Source organism: Lithobates pipiens, unplaced genomic scaffold (genome assembly GCF_037356315.1).
Source record: "Lithobates pipiens isolate NorthernLeopardFrog02 unplaced genomic scaffold, aLitPip1_a1.2 Scaffold_1, whole genome shotgun sequence".
Taxonomy (NCBI): Eukaryota; Metazoa; Chordata; class Amphibia; order Anura; family Ranidae; genus Lithobates; species Lithobates pipiens.
Window position 1 is genome coordinate 226,216,279 of NW_027507685.1, and position 22,854 is coordinate 226,239,132.

The 22,854-nt window shown below is 44.5% G+C and overlaps 1 protein-coding gene across 2 annotated transcripts in view; it reads right to left on the reverse strand.

Moving 5' to 3' along the window:
• Positions 1–22,854, reverse strand: part of LOC143983844 (antigen-presenting glycoprotein CD1d-like) — a 114,608-nt gene that overhangs the window by 22,919 nt on the left and 68,835 nt on the right. For both annotated transcript variants that reach the window (XM_077483946.1, XM_077483952.1), the window contains 3 exons: positions 22,043–22,321; positions 16,315–16,581; positions 9,559–9,664 (listed from right to left, as the gene is read on the reverse strand). In XM_077483946.1, coding sequence (XP_077340072.1) covers positions 9,559–9,664; positions 16,315–16,581; positions 22,043–22,321 — 652 coding nt within the window. The remainder of the gene's footprint in view (positions 1–9,558; positions 9,665–16,314; positions 16,582–22,042; positions 22,322–22,854) is intronic.

Below are 22,854 nucleotides of genomic sequence, written 5' to 3' on the forward strand. Positions count from 1 at the left end.
TGTCCCCTGATGTATATCAAAGAAAAGGATTTTACACGTAAGCTGTTATCAAAATCCTATTTTTGACGCCTTTCTCCACCCATCTGCTCTCATAAGCAATTCCCCCACGTATTCTCCGCCAATGCAGAAACAAAAACAAAAGGAGTGCTAACGGCCATCAGGGATTCTGCGTCATTCACCTTACACGAGGAAGTCAAGGACCCTCTAGGTCGTTTCTCGATCTTGGTGTGTGACCTCAGCTTGACCACCTACACAATTGTTAAAGTGTACTCGCCTAATCAGCACCAGCTACGCTTTTCCATAAATTAATGAGGAAGGTACGCTGTCACCAGAAAGGGCTACTAACAATATGTGGTGGTTTCAATAAAACCCCAGGGCCTTCTATAGACTTCTCTTCTGTGGTAAGACGCACAGGCCCCTCTCTACTAACACCTATACATCAACAGGAGCTATTTGAAGCATGGAGATGCCTACATGCAGGGGGAAGAGACTACACCCCCCCCCCCCCACAGCAGGGCATATTCACGGATTGACCTCTTCCTAGTGGATCAACGGATGCTGGCCAAGGTGACCTCTACCTTTATAAATAACATTACCTAGTCAGAGCATGCCTCCATTATGTTGTCTATAGAGGACTTTACGGCTAACACTGCAACTCCAGTGATTCCTTGGTGAAGGATCACTTTGTTTTATGGAATGCTCATGGAGCGTATATAAGAGGGATACTTATACAACTGGGGGCAAGGGCCAAGAGGCAGCAGCAAAAGTGTGTAAAAGAACTAAACAAATTAAAATTTTAAAATAAAACAAGCAACAAACAAAATTTTCCCCACAATTGTCCCAAAAGTCAACCCAATTAAGGCATGACCTCAGAATTCTCCTACTGGAAAAGTTTGAGAAAGCATCCCGAAAACTGAAAATGTCATATTACACCACAGGAAACAGAGCAGGGAAATTATTAGCACAAAAATTGGAAGGTCATAAATACAAAACCAAAATCCCATACTTAATCCGTCCAAACACCAACGATAAGCTACACCATCCCCAAGATATAGCAGACTCATTTAGTCATTATTATAGCACTTTATGCAATATAAAAGATGACACTGAGACATGCCAGCCTACCCCTGACCAGATAAATCAATTTTTACAGAAGATCTCCCTTCCTAAATGATCCCAAGATCAACTAAATCTCTTAAGCCTCCCCTGTAACACAACAGAGATATATAAGGTAATTGAATCTCTCCCAGCGAATAAATCTCCAGGTCCAGACGGATTTAATGGACAATATTATAAGACCTTTAAAACTCTGCTCACTCCTTATCTGGAACGTACCTTCAATGCCGCTGCGGACTCTTCCGCCTTCCCACCTGAAATGATGACAGCACTCATAATGACCCTACCGAAGCCAGGGAAAGATCCAACTTCACCCTTACATTTTAGACCAATCTCAATATTGATGTAAAATGATATGCTAAACATATTGCTACATGCTTGATTGATATAATCCCCCTTCTTATCCATCCAGATCAGACAGGCTTCACCAAGGGCAGACAGGCTTCCGATGCCACACGCAGGTTAACCAACCTTATTCACCTAGCAGGGCTCCCTCAAATGCCTTCTCTGCTGTTAGCATTGGACGCGGAGAAGGCCTTTGTTTGGATCCACTGGCAATACCTCACTCAAGTACTGAGGAGGTTTGGGTTCTCTGGCACTATTCTGTGTGCGATCCTGGCCCTCTATTCAAAACCATCTGCTCCGGTATATACTTCGGGGGTACTGTCCAAGCCCTTCAGTATTTCCAATGGGACCAGACAAGGTTGCCCCCTTTCCCCCTTGATATTCAACTTATTAATAGAGCCCTTAGCCACATATATCCGCAATCCCCCTGATATCAAGTGGTTCCTAATACAAAAACTCTACCCACACCATAAGCCTGTTTGTGGATGACATCATTGTGGCACTCACAGAGGTGGAAACCTCCTTGGCTTCGGTACACTCCGCATTGGAATTGTTTAACCAAGCTTCATACTACAAGGTCAATGACAGCAAATCATATATATTAGAGCTGGGTATTAATTTAACTTTACAAAGAAAACTCAGTGTGCAATTTCCATATACCAGGAGAGAGGATGGGATAAAGTACCTGTGTATAACCTTGACAGCCTGTACTGAACACTTAGTCAAAGCCAACTACACTCCGTTCCTTAGTGTCTTGAGCAAAAAACTCCAGAATATAGCAAAAGCAGAACTGTCATGGTCCGGTTGATTAGTGACATTTAAAATAGTAATCTTACCACAGCTACTTTATCTGTTCGGAACCCTATCTATACCAGTCCCAAATTCCTTCTTCTCCACCTCCCAATCTCTACTAAATACTTTTCTGTGGCAAGGTAGAAGGGCAAGATGTGCATTCAAAAACCTGGTTGCATCGAGGAAAGCAGGGGGAGTAGGACATGTACTACTAAAAGACTACCATGCGGCAGCAATTCTTGCACACGTAAGGGCTTGGTTCAGTCATCTGATGCTAGGTGGCTTGAATTGGAGAAATCACAGATCCAGGGTCGTGATTTACTATTATTGTCCAGCAGATTTCATACCCGAAGAATAGGGATGAGCCGAACACCCCCCCTGTTCAGTTCGCACCAGAACCTGCGAACAGACCTAAACTTCGTGTGAACTTTAGATTGTGAACGTTTGAGTCCCATAGACTTTAATAGGGTTCTAAAGTGCTCATTTTAAAGGGTAATATGCAAGTTACTGTCCTAAAAAGTGTTTGGGGACCAGGGTCCTGCCCAAGGGGACATGGGTCAATGCAAAAAAAGTTTTAAAAACGGCCATTTTTTCAGGAGCAGTGATTTTAATAATGATTAAAGTGAAACAATAAAAGTGTAATATTCCTTTAAATTTCGTAGCTGGGGGGTATCTATAGTATGCCTGTGAAGGGGCGCATGTTTCTGGTGCTTAGAACTGTCCCTGCACAAAGTGTCATTTGTGCAGGAAAAAAAGTCTTTTAAAATCACTTGCGGCTATATTGTCGGCTCCCCGTAATACAGAGAACACTCAATGAGTGTTCTCTGTATTAGCCGACAATTCATTCATTCATTGATAAAAAAAAAATTAATTAAAAAAAAGCGTGGGTGTTCCCCTAAATTCAATTACCAGGCCCTTCAGGTCTGACATGGATATTAAGGGGAACCCCGTGTCAAATAAAAAAAAAAAATTGGCGTGGGGGTCCCCCTAAATATCCATACCAGACCCTTCAGGTCTGATATGGATATTAAGGGGAACCCCTCATCAAATTAAAAAAAAAATTGACATGGGGATCCCCCTAAAAATCCATACCAGACCCTTTATCCGAGCACGCAACCTGGCTGGCCGCAGGAAAAGAGGGGGGGACGAGAGAGCGCCCCCCTCCCTCCTGAACCGTACCAGGCCACATACCCTCAACATTGGGAGGATGCTTTGGGGGTCTGTGACCCCTCAAAGCACCTTGTCCCCATGTTGATGAGGACAAGGGCCTTATCCTCACAACCCTGGCCAGTGGTTGTGAGGGTCTGCGGGCGGGGGGCTTATCAGAATCTGGAAGCCCCCTTTAACAAGGGGACCCCCAGATCCCGGCCCCCCCTGTTTGAAATGGTAAGGGGGTGCAAAAGTACCCCTACCATTTCACAAAGGAAGTGTAAAAATGGTTAAATAAGACAAACACACTTTTGAAAAATTCCTTTATTAAAAATAAAAAAAATAAAAAAAAGATTCCAGCGGTGCTAATCCACTCTTGCTATCCAGCGACGGATGTCCGGGGTCCAGCGATGGATGATAATATCCAGCGACGGGTGATCTCTCAGTCCAGCGCTGTCCATACATTCGTCTTCTGTCTCCACTCCGGAGACACTGCGGAGATCCCAGCGCTGACGTTTCTTATATTAGGAGGGCGGGGCCACCCATCACCTGACCCCGCCCCTTTGACGCTGGAGAGGGAAGCCAGGGGTTCCCCAGTGACGTGTGGGTGACCCCGCCCCCTCTGATGTAACGCAGGTTTCCGTTACATCAGAGGGGGTGGGGTCACCCATACGTCACTGGGGAACCCCTGGCTCCCTTCACCAGCGTCAGAGGGGGCGGGGTCAGGTGACGGTTGGCCCCCGCCCTCCTAATATAAGAAACGTCAGCGCTGGGCTCTCTGTAGTGTCTCCGGAGTGGAGACAGAAGACGGATGTATGGACAGCGCTGGACTGAGAGATCCCCCGTCGCTGGATATGATCATCCATCGCTGGACACCGGAGATTCGTCGCTGGATAGCAAGATGGATTAGCACCGCTGGAATCTTTTTTATATTTTTTTTATTTTTAATTAAGGAATTTTTCAAAAGTGTGTTTGTCTTATTTAACCATTTTTACACTTTCTTTGTGAAATGGTAGGGGCACTTTTGTACCCCCTTACCATTTCAAACGGGGGGGCGGGATCTGGGTGTCCCCTTGTTAAAGGGGGCTTCCAGATTCTGATAAGCCCCCCGCCCGCAGACCCTCACAACCACCGGCCAGGGTTGTGAGGATGAGGCCCTTGTCCTCACCAACATGGGGACAAGGTGCTTTGAGGGGTCACAGACCCCCAAAGCATCCTCCCAATGTTGAGGGTATGTGGCCTGGAACGGTTCAGGAGGGAGGGGGGGGCGCTCTCTCGTCCCCCCCTCTTTTCCTGCGGCCTGCCAGGTTGCGTGCTCGGATAAAGGGTCTGGTTTGGATTTTTAGGGGGACCCCCACGTCATTTTTTTTTTTATTTGATGCGGGGTTCCCCTTAATATCCATATCAGACCTGAAGGGTCTGGTATGGATATTTAGGGGGACCCCCACGTCAATTTTTTTTTAAAATTTGACACAGGGTTCCCCTTAATATCCATGTCAGACCTGAAGGGCCTGGTAATTGAATTTAGGGGAACCCCCACGCTTTTTTAAATTTTTTTTTTATAATCAATGAATGAATGAATTGTCGGCTAATACAGAGAACACTCATTGAGTGTTCTCTGTATTACGGGGAGCCGACAATTTAGCTGCAAGTGATTTTAAAAGACTTTTTTTCCTGCACAAATGACACTTTGTGCAGGGACAGTTCTAAGCACCAGAAACATGCGCCCCTTCAAAGGCATACTATAGATACCCCCCAGCTATGAAATTTAAAGGAATATTACACTTTTATTGTTTCACTTTAATCATTATTAAAATCACTGCTCCTGAAAAAACGGCCTTTTTTAAAACTTTTTTTTGCATTGATCCATGTCCCCTTGGGCAGGACCCTGGTCCCCAAACACTTTTTAGGACAGTAACTTGCATATTACCCTTTAAAATGAGCACTTTAGATTTCTCCATAGACTTGTATAGGGTGTTCCGGCTTTTCGAATTTGCTGCGAACAGCCCAAATTGTTCACTGTTCGCTGAGCAGGCGAACAGGCAATGTTCGAGTCGAACATGAGTTCGACTCGAACTTGAAGCTCATCCCTACCGAAGAAACTCCAATCTCTCACCCACGATAGTGGCCACACTACAAGCATGGAAAACCCTCTTAACCATGCCATTCAGAAGCACGTCAACTAAATCCCTACCACTTATCTTAACTAGTATACCCATGCTCATACTGGACATACATGTATCACACTGGGTGTCTAAAAGGAATAACAGTGACAGAGGACCTAAAGGTGAGCCCCATGGTAAAAACATACAACTAGAATACGGCATCGAGGACCATGAACAATATCAATACCTACAAATCACTAATTTCCTCCAAACAAATCCACATACCACTACTTATCTACCGTGGAGAGTAGTTCTGTATCTCACCAATCCCCTTACCAAAATCAAAGGTATCTCATTATTCTACAAAAAGCTAGAGGACAAAAATGAATTTTCAAAATCTATAACTATTAAAGTATGGGAACTAGATATAGGTGTGTCTTATGTCAAGGAGCAATGGCAAAAAGCACTACACACTACGTACACAGTGACCAAAAGTGCCAACTTGTGGGAACTTACAAAATACTGGTATGTTGGTATCTGACACGCTTTTGATTATCCAAATGCAGTTCCAAAACCTCCCCGCTCTGTTGGAAGAACTGCGGATGTAATGGCACATGGTATCATATCATGTGAACATGCCCAGCCATACATACATTCTGGTCCAAAAAATTCAAACTGATTACACAAATCACAGGGACAAGGGTTCCTCTTACTGCTGGAATGGCCATTCTGTTCTTAGGAATAGAGTCCATTCCAGCGGCACCAAGAGTCATAGTAACGCATACTCTTCTTAGTGCTAGATTGTTCATTATGAGACCCTGGAAAGACATCAAACAACCCCTATTTACAGAGGTAATAGAACCCCCTAACACTCATGCTACCTATGAACTGATGTATGCATCAACACAAGGTAACTACCAAAAATATGCACTCTAGATGGAAACAATGTATAGAATGGTACCACAGGAGTAGCAAGGGTAATAAGGGTAATGTCAATAATATGATGACCAAACCTCACCTAAGATCTTAAACTCCAGAGACTGTATATAGCTACAACTTTCTCTCTTTTTTTTTAGATTTCTTCTCTCTCTTCTTCTTCCTCTTTTTCTTCTCCTTTTTTCCCTTTCTTCCTTTTCTACTCTCAACATTTAGTTCAACTAAGTTAATAGTATGACAATGTTTTCAAGTTCTACTCTGTTCTAAGTTTATATAAGTGGAAACATAAAGATTGAAACACTCTGTAAACATACCGGAAACATTCAACTGTCATAAGTTATGCTTCAGTACTATATATAAAACATGTTAATGATATAAGACAACATTTATTTTAAGAATGCCATACATTGATGTTAGCTGTATGCTTCAAATTTAAATAAAAACTATTGGAATTAAAAAATATACACCAATTTGGGTTATTTTCATCAATGAAATGTACAGACTACATTTTGGCCTAAATTTATGATTATTTATTACTAAGTGGAAACTGTTATAACATGAACAAAGTAAAACATGTTTATTTTCCAAAGCATTCAGTATTTCTTCCTTTAGTAAAAAACAAAAGCAAAAAAAAAAAAAATCCATTGGTGAATAAATACCACCGAACAAAATCTCTATTTGTGTGAAAACAATTATAAAAAATTCATATGGGTACAGTGTTGCATAGCCACCCACTTGCCTTTCAAAGTGCGAGATCGCTGAAAAATTGGCTTGTGCAGGAATGGGGTGCAAGTGTCTGATATTAAAGTGGTTAAACAAGTACCAATTTCAGTTACTGAATGTATATATAAAAAAAATTCCTTTGCATTCCCTGAGCCAAATTCTCCTTCTCCACACACTTACCCTCACATACATTGCAGCTCACAGTATGGGGGGGTTTCAGCAACAGTGACAGGGGCGTTGCTACAGTAGGTGGCAAAAAGACCAGAGGCTTTAGCCCGAAGTCCGAGTCCGGCACCGTCAAATAGACTTGGGAGTTAGGCCGCCCACGTGACCTGACTTTGTGCTCATTGCTTGGATCGATCCCTGCTCATGTGCAGTACGGCGCCGCAATCTCTCAGGTGATTCTGGGCTAGTAATTGTTTTATAAATGCCCGAGACTCTGGGATTTTTGGGGACCCATTCGGGCCCCCCCCCCCCCCCCCCCCCGCCGATGCCTATATGGACACTGCTTTCCATCCAGAAAGTAGTGAGAAGGACTAGGTGTGGCCAGATGCTGATAACAGGCTCCTGAATCAGCAGTGACAATGCTAAAAGCCATGCCATTTGCAACATCTTTCTTCCCAAGGAGGCACAACCTCCATACGAGTGGCTACTCTGCTCTGAATTCAGGAGTAGTGCAGCATCACTGCCACACCATCAGAGGAGGCTTCATTCAGTAAACCTCACTGACAGGATCAACAGCTATGTTTTAATGAAGAGTTAAACTACTTGTGGATCGACTATAAGGCAGCAGTATTCACTTGCATACTGGACTAGTTCCATAATTCTTCATCCGAGCTCTGAGTTCAACTGGAATTCCATATGAACCCAATTGACCTCTGTGCCCTCCCATGGACCTCATCCACACATTGCAGAGGCTTGTCTTTCCTTAGCGACCTCACTCGTCAGACGATCCAAATTTGGTCCATTTTAATCCATCACTACAGGATATCTGCTGGCGAAGCAATGTCTCCAAAGGTACCACACTCCACATCTAGTGGGATTTCCCTCCCATAAAGAAATGTTTGCAACAAATGTTCAAACTATACTGCAAGCTGATGGGGACCTATATTCAACCCACACTGGAGGTAGCCCTCTTGTCTATGCTTCTTGTCTCATCTCTCCTCTTTTTTCCTTCCCCCTTTATATTTTTGTTTTGTTCCTCCTAGAAGCTTTATGAGCATCCTTTTGTAAAATTGTCCCCACCCATCTTAGCCCTTGTACACACGGTCGGAGATTCCGACAACCAAATCCGTCTGAACAATTCCGACGGATTAATTCCGGAAGAGGTCCGGAAGTGATGTTGCATACACACGGTCGGACTAAGTTGTCGGAAAATCCGATTGTACATAACGTGATGACGTTATTTCGTTAGGACGGGACTACGTTCAGGCTAGTAGCCAATAGCTTTGGTCTAGGAATTTGATCTGAGCATGCGTGGGACTTTGTCCGTCGGAGTAGGCTACACATGATCGGAGTATGTCCGATAGGAGCATTTTGTCAGAAAATTTTACCGGCGAGTTGGAAAACTTGGTCTGTCGGATATTCCGACGGAAACAGTCCGATGCAGACCACACACAGTCGGAATATCCGACAAAACGGTCCAATAGGACACATTCCGTTGGAATCTCCGACCGTGCGTACAAGGGCTAAAACAGCATAGTTCCCTCTAGCATACCTTTCTGTTAAGTGCAATGTTTTTTCTGTTGTGCTTCACAAAGTCTCAACAATTCCTGTTTAATTCAGTTATGTTTGTTGCTAATGTCAATGCCTCGTATCTCTGTACTTGCCCCATGTTGTTTGTTTATTCCACAATTCAGCTGACTCTCTGATATGACTATATACGCTTGTTAGAATATCTGGGAGGTCCTGTTCCTCTTAATTCCTATTATTTATGTTACTTTTGGCTCTAGATTACAAATATGTTTGCTGTCCCCATTACTACTTTAATAAAATAAGATTTAACTAAACTACTTGTGAATCATTCCAAGTCAGCAGCTGACCATACTGTCCAGACAGACTGGACCTATTTAGGTACGTCAATCTATAAAGTGAGTGACATTTGGAGCAGAGCAATCTTCATTGACCATTATAATAATAACAGCTTAGAAAAAGACAAATATTCTTTATAAAAAGAAAGATATATATATGTTGTACCACAGAAAAGATAAAAAAAATAATATTCACAGAAAAATATATTTTAACAAATTATAGTTTGAGTAGAGAATTAAAATTGAAAATGGTCTTGTGAAGTCTACTCTTCTAGTATTTGTCCAGTAATGATTGTTGATTTCATATAATGTTTTGTTGTAAGCTTGTACCACAATATACTGTATTTATGATGATGTCTTACCTGCGTTGTTTAGACAACTTCAAAAAGCATACCAGCCCGATCACACACACAATGACAGCAACTGTTATCCCTATGACCAACATGATCGGAGTGTGATGTATCTCATCTGCGGAGGTGATGAAATTAGGTCAGTATTAAAATGTATTGTAGGGCTAAATAAGAAAAATTGCTGCAGCTAAATGTGAAACATAAAGGCCACTTAAATTGGTAATTAAATGAGAAGTACAGCCAACGCTTGGATCACAGGAGTGCAGTTTGATTTGCACTCCTGTGACCCCTTTTTAGCAGACAGCAGGCATAAGCTCGCTGTCGGCTGACATCACAATGCCGGTCCAGGCTGCTGCAAAATCATGACAATATGGTCAGGATCTGCTTACAACCCTGGACCAGCACCTAGCTTAGACTGTCAGAAGCTGCTGACGGCCTAAGCTGGCCGCTCCTGCCCCCTCCACAACCTAGCGCTCTAGTGAGGTGGGCACGGAGAAGAAAGTCTGTGACTGACAATCAACAGCTCCCTGCTCACAAAACGGTGAAAACTGAGCATTCAGCAGTCTTTGAGCGCTCGATTCTTAGTCTTAGAGCCGGCACGGGACAGATGCATCAGACTGCTGCATGCACCTAGGTACAGTATCCCACAAAAGTGAGTACACCCTCACATTTTTGTAAAACTTTTATTATATCTTTTCATGTGACAACACTGAAGAAATTACACTTTGCTACAATGTAAAGTAGTGAGTGTACAGCTTGTATAACAGGTAAATTTGTTGTCCCCTCAAAATAACTCAACATACAGCCATTAATGTCTAAACCGCTGGCAACAAAAGTGAGTATACCCCTAAGTGAAAATGTCCAAATTGGGCCCAAAGTGTCAATATTTTGTGTGGCCATCATTATTCTTCAGCACTGCCTTAACCCTCTTGGGTATGGAGCTTCACAGGTTGCAACCGGAGTCCTCTTCCACTCCTCCATGATGACATCACGGAGCTGGTGAATGTTAGAGACCTTGCACCCCTCCACCTTCCATTTGAGGATGCCCCACAGGTGCTCAATAGGGTTTAGCTCTGGAGATATGCTTGGCCAGTCCATCACCTCTGCTTCAGTATGACACAGTACATGTTGGCATTCATGGTTCCCTCAATGAACTGTAGCTCCTTAGTGCAGGCAGCACTCATGCAACCCCAGACCATGACACTCCCACCACCATGCTTGACTGTAGGCAAGACAGACATATCTTTGTACTCCTCACCTGGTTGCCGCCACACGCTTGACACCATCTGAATCAAATATGTTTACCTTGGTCTCATCAGACCACAGGACATGGTTCCAGTAATCCATGTCCTTAGTCTGCTTCAGCAAACTGTTTGCAGACTTTCTTGTGCATCATCTTTAGAAGAAGTTTCCTTCTAGGACAACAGCCATGCAGACCAATTTGATGCAGTGTGCGTCATATGGTCTGAGCACTGACAGGCTGACCCCCCACCTCTTCAACCTCTGCAGCAATTCTGGCAGCACTCATCTATTTCCCAAAGACAACCTCTGCATATGATGCTGAGCACTCAACTTCTTTGGTCGACCATGGCGAGGCCTGCTCTGAGTGAAACCTGTCCTGTTAAACCGCTGTATGGTCTTGGACACCCTGCTGCAGCTCAGTTTCAGGGCCTTGGCAATCAAGCTGTACACTAACTACTTTACATTGAAGCAACATATCATTTCTTCGATGTTGTCACATGAAAAGATATAATAAAATATTTACAAAAATGTGAGGGTGTACTCACTTTTGTGAGATACTGTAAGTATGATTCTTGAAAAAATAAAAATCCTCAGCTTCTCTTTTAAGGTAAAATCAAAAAGTAACCAGTATTAATAACAGCAATCTTTGTCTTTAGTCCATCCAAGACTACCCTCTCAAGACAGTGTTGGTGCCTGTGTCTCCATTGCTCCTACATAGATAGAGGAGCAATGCCAAGAGAGGAAGTGTGCTACAGGCCGAATCAACAGGTGAAAATAAAGTAAAAAAATTGAAATACAAAAAATAATGCCACCACAAAATCTAAGAATTGGTAAGTTGCAATATATTACATTTTTGTTTTTGTGCTTAGACACGCTTTAAGGCATGTGTGACCCTAATCATTAACATTTCATATAAACTTTACCATGTTAATGGTTATTTTCAGAAATGGCTTTCAGTATCTTTAAATCTGTGGGTTTTTCTATAATACCTGGTGATCCTCCCATGAAGGTGTTCAGGCTCTTCCTAATAAAGGGTGGCAATGCTCCTTATTAAATTTGAGGCATGACTTTGCATTCGTAGATATTGATTTCCATTACAGGTGCATATCTAATTAGAACTGGACTTCACATGTCTAATAATACATATGCAGGCCATACTTGGGTCGAATTCCAAACATTTTTTTTTTAGAAAATCAGAAATTTTGTGTGTTTTGTGATCCAATGGTGCCACGGTTCATTTCGAAGTTTGACCAACCAAGCCTTCAATTTCACCCCAAGTTGCTACAGAAAAGAATTTTTGTGGCCGGGAATCTTTTCTTTCCAGGTCACTGCTCACGTACATTTCTTTTTTAATTACGGTATATTTCTTGCATGATTTTTCCATCATTGATTAGAAATTTGTTCGTTTTTCAAAACATTTCTAACAGGCCCAATCACTCAAATTCAATGGCTGTATGAAAATCGCCATTGCTGTGGCCCGCTAATGGTGCAAAATTTGAGCTAAAATTCTTAGTTACAATTTTCAAAAGAAAATTCTTTCAGTATTCGACCAATGTATGGCCTGCTTTAAGCTCGATTCACACTGCTGTGATGGCAAATCGGGACGACTTTCCCTTTAACTTTACCATGCAACTTCCTTTCCGACTTAATCCAGCTTGGATGCTATTTAAGAGCCTGTACAAGGACTGAAATTGCACCCAAGTCTGACCAAAGTAGTGCAGGAACCTTCTTTAAAGTCAAAGCGACTGGTGTAGTATTAGTTAACCACTTAAGGACTGCCTCACGCTGATATACGTTGGCAGAAGGGCATGGCTGGGCACAATCACGTACCGGTACGTGATTCTTTAAGCACTCCTGACCCGGTCCTGTGCTCCGTGACAGTGGCCGCGGGACCAGCGGACCTGATCGCCGCTGGTGTCCTGCAATCGGGTCACAGAGCTGAAGAACAAGGAGAGGTCTGTGTAAACAAACCTCTCCCCGTGCTTCCCTGTGTGGCTGTCACCGATTGTCTTTTCCCTTTTATAGGGAAGGACGATCAGTGACGTCACATGCCAGGCCACTCCCCCCTACAATAAAAAAAAACACATAACGTCATACATAACACTACACTGCCCCCTAGTGGTTAACTCCTTCACTGCCAGTGTCATTTACAAAGGAATCACTGCATTTAAATAGCATTAGTATAATTAACAATGTCCGATGTGTCTGCCATAATGTTGCAGTCACAATAAAAATCGCTGATCGCCGCCATTACTAGTATAAAAAAAAAATATGAATTAAAATTCTATAAAACTGTCCCCTATTTTGTAAACGCTATAACTTTTGCGCGAACCAATCAATAATCGCTAATTGTGATTTTTTTTACCAAAAATATGTAGAAGAATACGTATCGGTCTAAACTGAGGAAAAATGTTTTTTTATATATTTTTTGAGGATAGTTATTATAGCAAAAAGTAAAAAATATTGCATTTTTTTCAAAATTGTTGCTTTATTTTTGTTTATAGCGCAAAAAATAAAAACCCCAGAGGTGATCAAATACCACTAAAAGAAAGCTCTATTTGTGGGAAAAAAAGGATGCAAATTTTGTTTGGGAGCCACATTGCATGACCGCACAATTGTCAGTTAAAGCGACGCAGTGCCAAATCGCAAAAAGGGGCCAGGTCCTTTGGCTGCAAATTGGTCTGGGGCTTAAGTGGTTAAGATGGCTCTCATAGGTAAACATTGAATTTGACATGTCATGCGACTTGGGGTCTCACAAGTCAGATCCCATGTCGCAGAAATGTGAACCGAGCCTCAAGGGGAAAGATTTTCCTTTCAAGCCCCAAGATATATCGGTCTAGCTAATGATTTCCTTTCATTAGCAGACATTAGTGACTGAACAAATATACAGTATATGCCCAAGAGACACCAAGACTGTCCTCTTGCATGATGGGATGACCCAAGGACTCAATCAGTGTTGCAACAAAACAGTTTTTTGTCTTTGGCATTAATGAACTAAAGCACGGGGCGGACTGTCTGGCCAACTTAGTCCGTCAGACAATCCGACGGACAGTCCGTCATACTTTCGAATGAACGGACTTGACCACACACGGCACTTTTTGAGCGGACTAATACGGCGTACTAAGTCCGCCGTACTATCCGCCCTACTTTTGAAATGAACGGACTTGCCCACACACGCGGAGGAAAGTCCGCTCATTTCGAGCGCGTCTCCAGGTAGGCAGGGCCCGCGAAGGAGATGTCGCTGGCCCCGCCGCCTGGTATAGACTTAAAAGGGAACCCCAACGCCGAAAAAAATTGGCGTGGGGGTCCCCCCGAAGTCCACCACAGACCCTTGTCCCAGCACGCTACCCAGCCGGCCAGGAAAGGGGGGGCGAGCGAGCGCCACCCCTCCTGAGCCGTACCAGGCCGCGTGCGCTCAACATGGGGGGGTGCCTTGGGGAAGGGGTGCGCGCGGCCCCCCCACCCCAAAGCACCTTGTCCCCATGTTGATGAGGACAAGGGCCTCTTCCCGACAACCCTGGCCGTTGGTTGTCGGGGTCTGCGGGCGGGGGGCTTATCGGAATCCGGGAGCCCCCTTTAATAAGGGGGCCCCGGATACCGGCCCCCCACCCTATGTGAATGAGTATGGGGTACAATGTACCCCTACCCATTCACATGTAAAATAAAAATACAAAAAAAAACACAACACACAAGATAAAATACTTTATTGCACAGCTCCGGGGGTCTTCCGTCTTCGGGGGTCTTCTCGCTGGACTCCTCCGCTATCTTCTTGTAGCTCTTTTGCTAGCGGAGGAGTCCGGCTTTCTTCCTCGCCGCCGGCCTCTTCTCCCGACTTCGGGGGTCTTGTCCCCCTCTTCGGTTCTTCTGCAGGGCCACCGCGCCTTCTTCTAGCTCTTTTACAGGCGGTGGCCCGGTCTTCTGTCGCCGCCGCCCGTTCTTCTTCTTCTTCTTCTCCTTCTTCTTCTCCGGAGCTGTGCAATACAGTATTTTATCTCGTGTGTTGTGGTTTTTTTTTGTACTTTTATTTTACAGGTGAATGGGTAGGGGTACATTGTACCCCATACTCATTCACATAGGGTGGGGGGCCGGTATCCGGGGGCCCCCTTATTAAAGGGGGCTCCCGGATTCCGATAAGCCCCCCGCCCGCAGACCCCGACAACCAACGGCCAGGGTTGTCGGGAAGAGGCCCTTGTCCTCATCAACATGGGGACAAGGTGCTTTGGGGTGGGGGGCCCGCGCGCCCCCCCTTCCCCAAGGCACCCCCCCATGTTGAGCGCATGCGGCCTGGTACGGCTCAGGCTTCCCCAAGGCACCCCCCCTTCCTGGCCGGCCGGGTAGCGTGCTCGGACAAGGGTCTGTTGTGGACTTCGGGGGGACCCCCACGCCGATTTTTTTCGGCATTGGGGTTCCCCTTTAAGTCCACACCAGGCGGTGGGGCCAGCGACGTCTCCTTCGCGGGCCCCGCCTACCTGGAGACCCGCTCGAAATGAGCGGACTTTTCTCCAGGCGGGAAAAGTCCGCTCATTTCAAAAGTACGGCGGACTGGCACACACACGTGCGGATTGTCCGCCGAAATGCGAGTCCAGCGGACAGTATTTCCAACATTCCGAAATACTTAGTCCGCCAGACTGCATGCTGAAAAAGTCCGCTGAAGCCCACACACGAGCGGACTGTCCACTGAAATGTGTTTCGGCGGACTAAGTAGGCCAGACAGTCCGCCCGTGTGTACGCGGCTTAAGAGAAAAATACAGAGGAAAATGTGTGGAAGTTCAAAAACGGTATTCTCCTACAGAAAGAACAGTCATGGCTTGCCCGGAAGGGAAATACTGCACCATTTTTAGGCACCAGTGAGACTGGAACTTGCAGTCAGTTACAGCTCCTGGTCAATATAGATACCTGCTCCCTGATCAGACATGTAATCACAGAACCTGCACAGGGAAGTCTTCCAGAACCAACTTCCTTTGTGACTCTCAGATCTCATGTGATTGAATGCCAGGAGCTGCAAAGGAAACAGACGCTCGAAAATGTGAAAAGGTGTGCCACAATAAGCCATGTCCTTTAGGAACACCTACAGTAACTCTTCAGCACACAGAAATCTGTTTCTGCCAAGGGTCACTTAGTTGGACGGGCCCCTCAGGTCAAAGGTTCCCAGTCCTCCGCTGACCCCCATCCCATCTCCAGCAGAATATAATTTTCCTTTACTCTCCCTCTTTATTTAGCACCGGGAGCTAAAAGAAGCAAATGATCAGCTATTTTTAATTTATGCTATGCTGCTTTCACAAAAAGAGTGAACACATTGCTAACGTGCTATGTAAGCAAAAGGGAAGGTGCTTGACATGGGACCTGGAAACTTGCAGTGTCTACTACAGTGATTTCCAGCTTCTATGGGGATCCCATAAGTATGGCAAGCTGCACCAATGTAACTATGTAAAAATTGTGATATCAAAATATCTTCTTTACCACAGATTTTCTATAATTAATTTTCTTAGCATAACTTTACATTCCAGTACGACAAGGATTACTCACCAAAATGTACTATTAGAGGTTCTTTCAAGCTGCTGTGTTCCACCTGGCAGTAGACACTTTGCTGCTCTGCAGAATTTACAGTTGATGACACTGTTATCTGGTAAGTCCCGTCTCCATTGGGTAGAGTAATGGTTGACAACACTTCTTCCATTTTATTTTCCTTCCACAAGCTTACATTAATTGGCTTTGGGTAAAAGCCAGTGACCATACAGAGGACCTCTGTGCCAAATGTATCAAGCTTCTTGGTTATGTAGACCTGTGGCTGGACTGACATATATGGAGAAAAGTCCATATTAGAAAAAAAATAGAAAAAGGACAGCCATCTCCATGTTATATTAAGCAGGAAGCAAATGTAGAGCTGAGAAAACAGGCCACCTGGCAAAATAGTGGTGGGGTGCCGTATAACAGTATTGCCACTGACCACCAATGCAAGGGGAAAGGAGTTAATTAACAGTGCTACAGAAGATGGATGTGGGGGGCGGTTTGAAGAGTGGGGGTTTATTGCATTGCCTATGACTAATATTAAAGTATGGTTTAAATACCATTGTCACTGACCAACAATGTGAGAATTATTATTGCAGTCACTAGAATCAATGCTGAGGTTATTAATGCAGCCGATGGCTCAAATTATTATTGTGGTAACTGGCATTGAAGTTGAAGATTATTACTGCAGTCACTTGCACCAATGCTGTTTTTTTTTTATTATGGTCACTGATACCAATGCTGGGGGTTATTATTATTGTGGTCATTGGCAGCAATGCTGGGGGTTGTTAATGTGGTCATTGGCAGAAATACTAAGGATTAATATTGTGGTCATTGGCATCAATGTTGGGGATTAATATTGTGGTCATTGGCAGCAATTTTGGGGGTTAATATTGTGATCATTGGCAGCAATATCGGGGGGGGGGGGGGTTATTATTGTGGTCATTGGCAGCAATGCCGAAGGTTATCATTGTGGTCATAACATGTACTTGCACTAATACAAACAAGCTTTGACAATGCATTTAAAAAGCAAAATGGGAGCTACTGAAGCAGCCTTATTATTTGGGGTTACATATCCTTTCACATCAGCCCCTTCCAGTTTTGTCAACTGCCCGTTAATTTACGGGCAGCCTGTAAATTTCAGCCCATTGTCAGGCTGCCTGTAAATGCCCGTTATGGGCAGAAATGCACGTAAAAAAATGCCTACTGGCCAACAGAGCAACTGTGCATGCACCATTTCGAAGCCTGCCAGGCTCGGAAGAACTCGTACACGCTCGGTTGGGCGGTGGCCGCATGTGCAGTAATGTGATGGCACCACCTGGCCCCATTTTTGAATAGCAGGTGCTCGTTCTCGGCGGCACTTCGCCACAGCACGGGTCTCGAGAAGTTGATCTCTGCCTGTACCTGGATTCTAGAACTTAGCGCTGACTGTGTGTGAACATCCATCCAGGTCAGATGCAGTGTTGCCAACTGCCTGTTAATTTACATGCATCCCGTAAATTTCAGTTCATTTTCGGGATGCCTGTAAATGCCCGTTATGGGCAGCGGTGCCCGGAAAAAAGATGGTTGCGGGCTGACAGCTTGCCAGGCTTGGGAGAACCTGGGTGCTCGCACAGTGATGTGGTGGCACCGCCTGGTGCTTTTTTTGAATGGCAGGCACTCGTTCTCGGCAGTGACTTGCCACAGCAGAGCGCTGACTGTGATCATCCATCCAGGTCATTCAGACGTGTATTGTGCTGATCAGCCTCCCCTATACTGAGCCAAGTATGAAGGAGGACAAATAGAGAAGAAGCAGAGCCACCCACAGAGACAGACTCCATCCTGTACCATGTCCGCACAACCTCTGATCCCTCAGCCATGTCTGCACAGCCTCTGACCCCTGTACCATGTCTGCACAGCCTCTGACCCCCTCAACCATGTCCACATAGCCTCTGACCCCCTGTGACATGTCCGCACAGTCTCTGAACCCTCGACCATGTCCGCACAGCCTCTGATCCCCTGTACCATGTCCGCACAGCCTCTGACCCCTGTACCATGTCCGCACAGCCTCTGACCCCTGTACCATGTCCACACAGCCTCTGATCCCCTGTACCATGTCCGCACAACCTCTGACCCCTGTACCATGTCCGCACAGCCTCTGACCCCTGTACCATGTCCGCACAGCCTCTGACACCCTCCTGTACCATATAAATGGAGAAATATGTTTTTGGACTTTTGTTCAACTTAAACACATTGCTAATAGCACTAGCTACATGTTTATAGTTTCAATATTGATACTTGCACTGTTTATCACCGAAAACTGGCATTTTAGGTACTTTTTTGCAGTGGCAGTAAAAAATATGGCTCTGTCAGTAAATGTCATGATTTTTTCCAGTAACAAATTGGTGGCATTTGTAAATGTTGGTGTCCTGACAGTAAATTTCACTTTGGAGGTTGGCAACACTGGCCCTTTTCCTTTAAAGTGGGAGTAAACGCCTATGTATGATTTTTACATATAAGTAAGCCCATAATAAGGCTTACCTATAGGTACTGTAAAACTCTCCTAAACGTGCACCATTTAGAAGATATTTACTTTAGATGCAGCCGGTAACATCACGCGCATGTGCTCTAAAGGGATGGCATACCTGTGTCGTTCCTTCAGAGCCGTGCCGTAAACAGCGACTCCTGTGCGCATGTGCGGCCATGACATCGTCGCGTCATCCTGATGAAGCCCTCAAATCTGGAAGGAAGACTGGGAGAAGATAAAAGTGCCTTCAGTAGTGACAGGGCACCACTGGAGGCTCTGATTTCAGGTAAGTCTGTCATAATGTGCTATTATGTGATGAATACTAGCACAATATGACCTAAACTGCCCTGGGTCCAATTTCTTTTTTTGCTGCGGTTTACTACCGCTTTAAAGAGCTTAATGTGTAGCTACAATATAGTTGAGAGAATGGATAGAATGGGGAAGAGCAAGGCCCTATTTACATCAACCTGGTCTTCTGTGGTGCATATTCATTTGAGTGGGCTGTCTTCTGCATGTAGAATTGTCAGCAGTGCACAGAAATGTACTGTTATGCATTACTGTGATGCAACAGAGTAGCACTGGAAAGCCATTCAGAATGACAGTTTATTACAGTAATGTGGGCTACCATACACCACTGGTGTGAATAGGCCCTTCACCTCTGTCAGATTTTTATTGCTATCTGTGTCCCCAATGGAAAGACTCACCCTCTCTATCAGATCTGATGACGATTGTCACTGGAGCAGAACATGAGGGAAAATTCGAAATTCTCATGCAGTCACCTCGACAGTTGGTGAGTGGAGTTGGACATCTATTCTGGTGCAGCTGTCTGAAAATGGGATTTCATTCACTTTCGGTTTTGTCTGTGAAGAAAAATCTCCCTAATGGGACACAGACAGCAAAGAAAAAAACCCCTGCTCTGTCCCAACTTAAATAAAAAGGTTTGGAGTATGATATATTTAAAGGGGTTGTAAAGCTTCATTTAAAAAAACAAAAAAACAAAAAACATGTTATACTTACCTGCTCTGTGTAAGGGTTTTGCACAAAGCAGTTCCGATCCTCCTCTTCTGGGGTCCCCCGACGGCGCTCCTGGCCTCTCCTCTTCATCGGGTGCCCCCACGGAGAGTCTGGGGGCACCCTTGCGGGCACAATCATGAGTCTGTTGCCGCATCCATTGACACAGACAGCGGGACTCAGACCCGCCTCTAGCCACTTGATTTGGTTGACAGCAGCGGGTGCCAATGGCTCCTGCTGCTATGAATCTGTCCAATGAGATGAGAAGCAGTGGCTGGAGATGCTGGGCTTGTGCATGGCACTGGAACGAATGGGCTTAGGCAACGAAAAGGGGTGGTCTGGGGGGGGGGGCGCAACAGCAAAGAAGGTTTTTCACCTTAATGCATAGAATGCATTAGGGTGAAAAATGTTAAACCTTACAACCCCTTTAAGAGTACATCTGTCATGAGAGAAACACCATTTTTGGTCTTTCTTTGAAAATGCTAGTTGTCTGGTTTTTGTTCTTCTCAGCCACTGGCTCAGAACAATTACTTGGCAGATTAAAGTCATAATACCGTAGCCATGTATTTGTTTTGGTTAGTGTTAAAGCCAAAGCATCAGCATGACAATTGGGCAATTGGCAAGAGAGGCCAACAAAAGAAGCCTGCATATGTCCACCATGTCAGGTTTCCTTTCAAATTTATACTCCGGTGACTTGGCCCTGCTTCCAGTTCTGTATTTAGGCCTAGGCCGACAAGGCTTAGGCCTAGGGCGGCACTTTGCCGTAAAAAAGCCACCCACACCCACCTTCCCGAGTCCCGGATCCCGTGGCCTTCTCCCGCACAAATGCAGACTCCGGTGGCCGGCTTGCTGTGGTGTGACGGTGTGTTTCGCACCCCCATAAGCAGCCAGTGACTGGCTGCATGTAATTTGGACAGGCAGAGCTTTAGGCCTCCTCCTGGAGGAGGACCCCCTAGTCAGGACAGCAGGTAAAATTGAGTAAATTACTATTACTTTTGTAATGTGCACATGCATGGGATCACTTTATTGCAATATCATGATCTGTATATTCATTTCCATGCTGAGCAAAGATTGGCTGCTTTTTCCATACTGAGCAAAGATTGGCTGCTTGGGTACATGTGCCAAGCAGCCAACCTGTGCTTAATATGGAAATGAATATACAGAGGGCTTTTGCACTGAGACCGCAGGGGAGCCGATTTTCAGGTGCTATTTTTAGCCCAAAAGTGCCTGAAAAACACCTCGATGTGAAAGAGGTCTAAAGGTGGATTAATGACTTTGTAGCATGGATCACTTTATTGCAATATCATGATCTGTATATTAATGACTTTCTCTGAATGTAGACTGTTTAATAAGTTTGTATTGATTTCAGCATATGCAAAGTGCTCCATGCATGCTGAAATCAATGCAAACTCATTAAAGAGGTTAAGGCTGCATTGATTGCCACTGATTAGGTGCCACTCTTAAGCTGCACTGATAAGACGACATATGGTACAGTGATGGGCACTGATGAGGCTGCACTGATGGCCACTGATAACCTGCACCTTTGAGGCTGCATTGATGGGCACTGATGAGGCTGCATTGAGGGGCACTGATGAGGCTGCATTGAGGGGCACTGGTGAAGCTGCGCTGATGAGTACTGATGAGGCTGTGCTGATGAGTACTTGCAAGACTGCCCTGATGGGCACCGGTGAGACTGCATTGATGGGCACTGGTGAGGTTGCATTGATGGGAACTGGTGAGGCTGCATTGATGGGTGGTGATGAGGCTGTGTGCCCAACAAACATGGAACCTCAATTCACCCTCTCGGAGCTGATGGTTAAAAGAGCACATGACATGGGGGTCAGAAATGTGTGTCAAGTGCCCCTCTTTTGAGATTTTTGTAAACTCAGCGTTAAATAAGGGTTAGAAACTGCTGATAGGCTTTTACTTTTTCTTAGGGTCCAATACTTTAAAGTGTTTACATATATATATAGGTTAAATATTTTTTGTAATTATTCACCAACAGATTCACCTTCTCTAGATGTCCTGGCGACCATTTTAATTAGAGCTAAAAGTGAACAAAATCCAAAATTATGATTTGTTTCCTCCTGATACAGTACGGTGAGTTGTCACTTTAATACAGGGAATGTGTTACTACTAGCAATATCACCGGGTGAAAGTACAGAAAAAGAAACCTGATATATATTATATTTTTTGTTTTTCAATTAAGTATACACTGTTAGTACTTACTCTTCCTTGAATACTCTTCCATCCCCGCAGTTGAAAATCGAAGGGCCAGCCAGTGGCATTGGTGCTTCATTAACATAATAAGGGTCTCCCTTGTGACTTCGTCATTCTGCATCATCCTCTGTACACCCAGAGAGTAAGGGGAAGTGCCAGCGACCCACACTCCATCTCCAGCATTTATGGACACCAGATCTTCTCCATCCAGAGCCACTTTGTAAATAAAATCTCTGAGGTCATCCATGGATGAAGAACATTCCACCCAGCACTGGAATAAGACCGCACCTGGGGTGGATTGATTTCTAGTTAAAATAAGTTGTAATATTTTCAGACTTTTGAATGTCACACATTGCTATAGCTATATGTGTTGAGGACAGGTTCCTAACCAAGATATAGTTAAACCCTTTACCAAACCACTGAGTATTTCTTTTTCATAAAATACAGTTTTCACTTTTTTTCCCTTTGTTAAGCCTCATTGTTGCCGTTCTCCTCCAACCTCTTTTATCCACTTCCTGTATAATGCTCCATTAGCTACACATCATTGCTCTAGGCACTGTCACCTGTCTATTCAGTGAATAGTGATACAGTGGGAAGAAGGTTTACCTTCCAACATGACAATGACCCAAAGCACACAGAATAAAAATGACCACGGTGGAGAAAAAGGTAAATGTCTTTGCATGTCCTAGTGAGAGCCCAGACTTAAACCCCATTGAAAATCTGTGGAATGACTTGAAGACTGGAGTCCACAAGCAGTCACCATCAAATTGAACTGAACTTGAGCAGTTCTGCAAAGAAAAGTGGGTAAATATCGCAAAGTC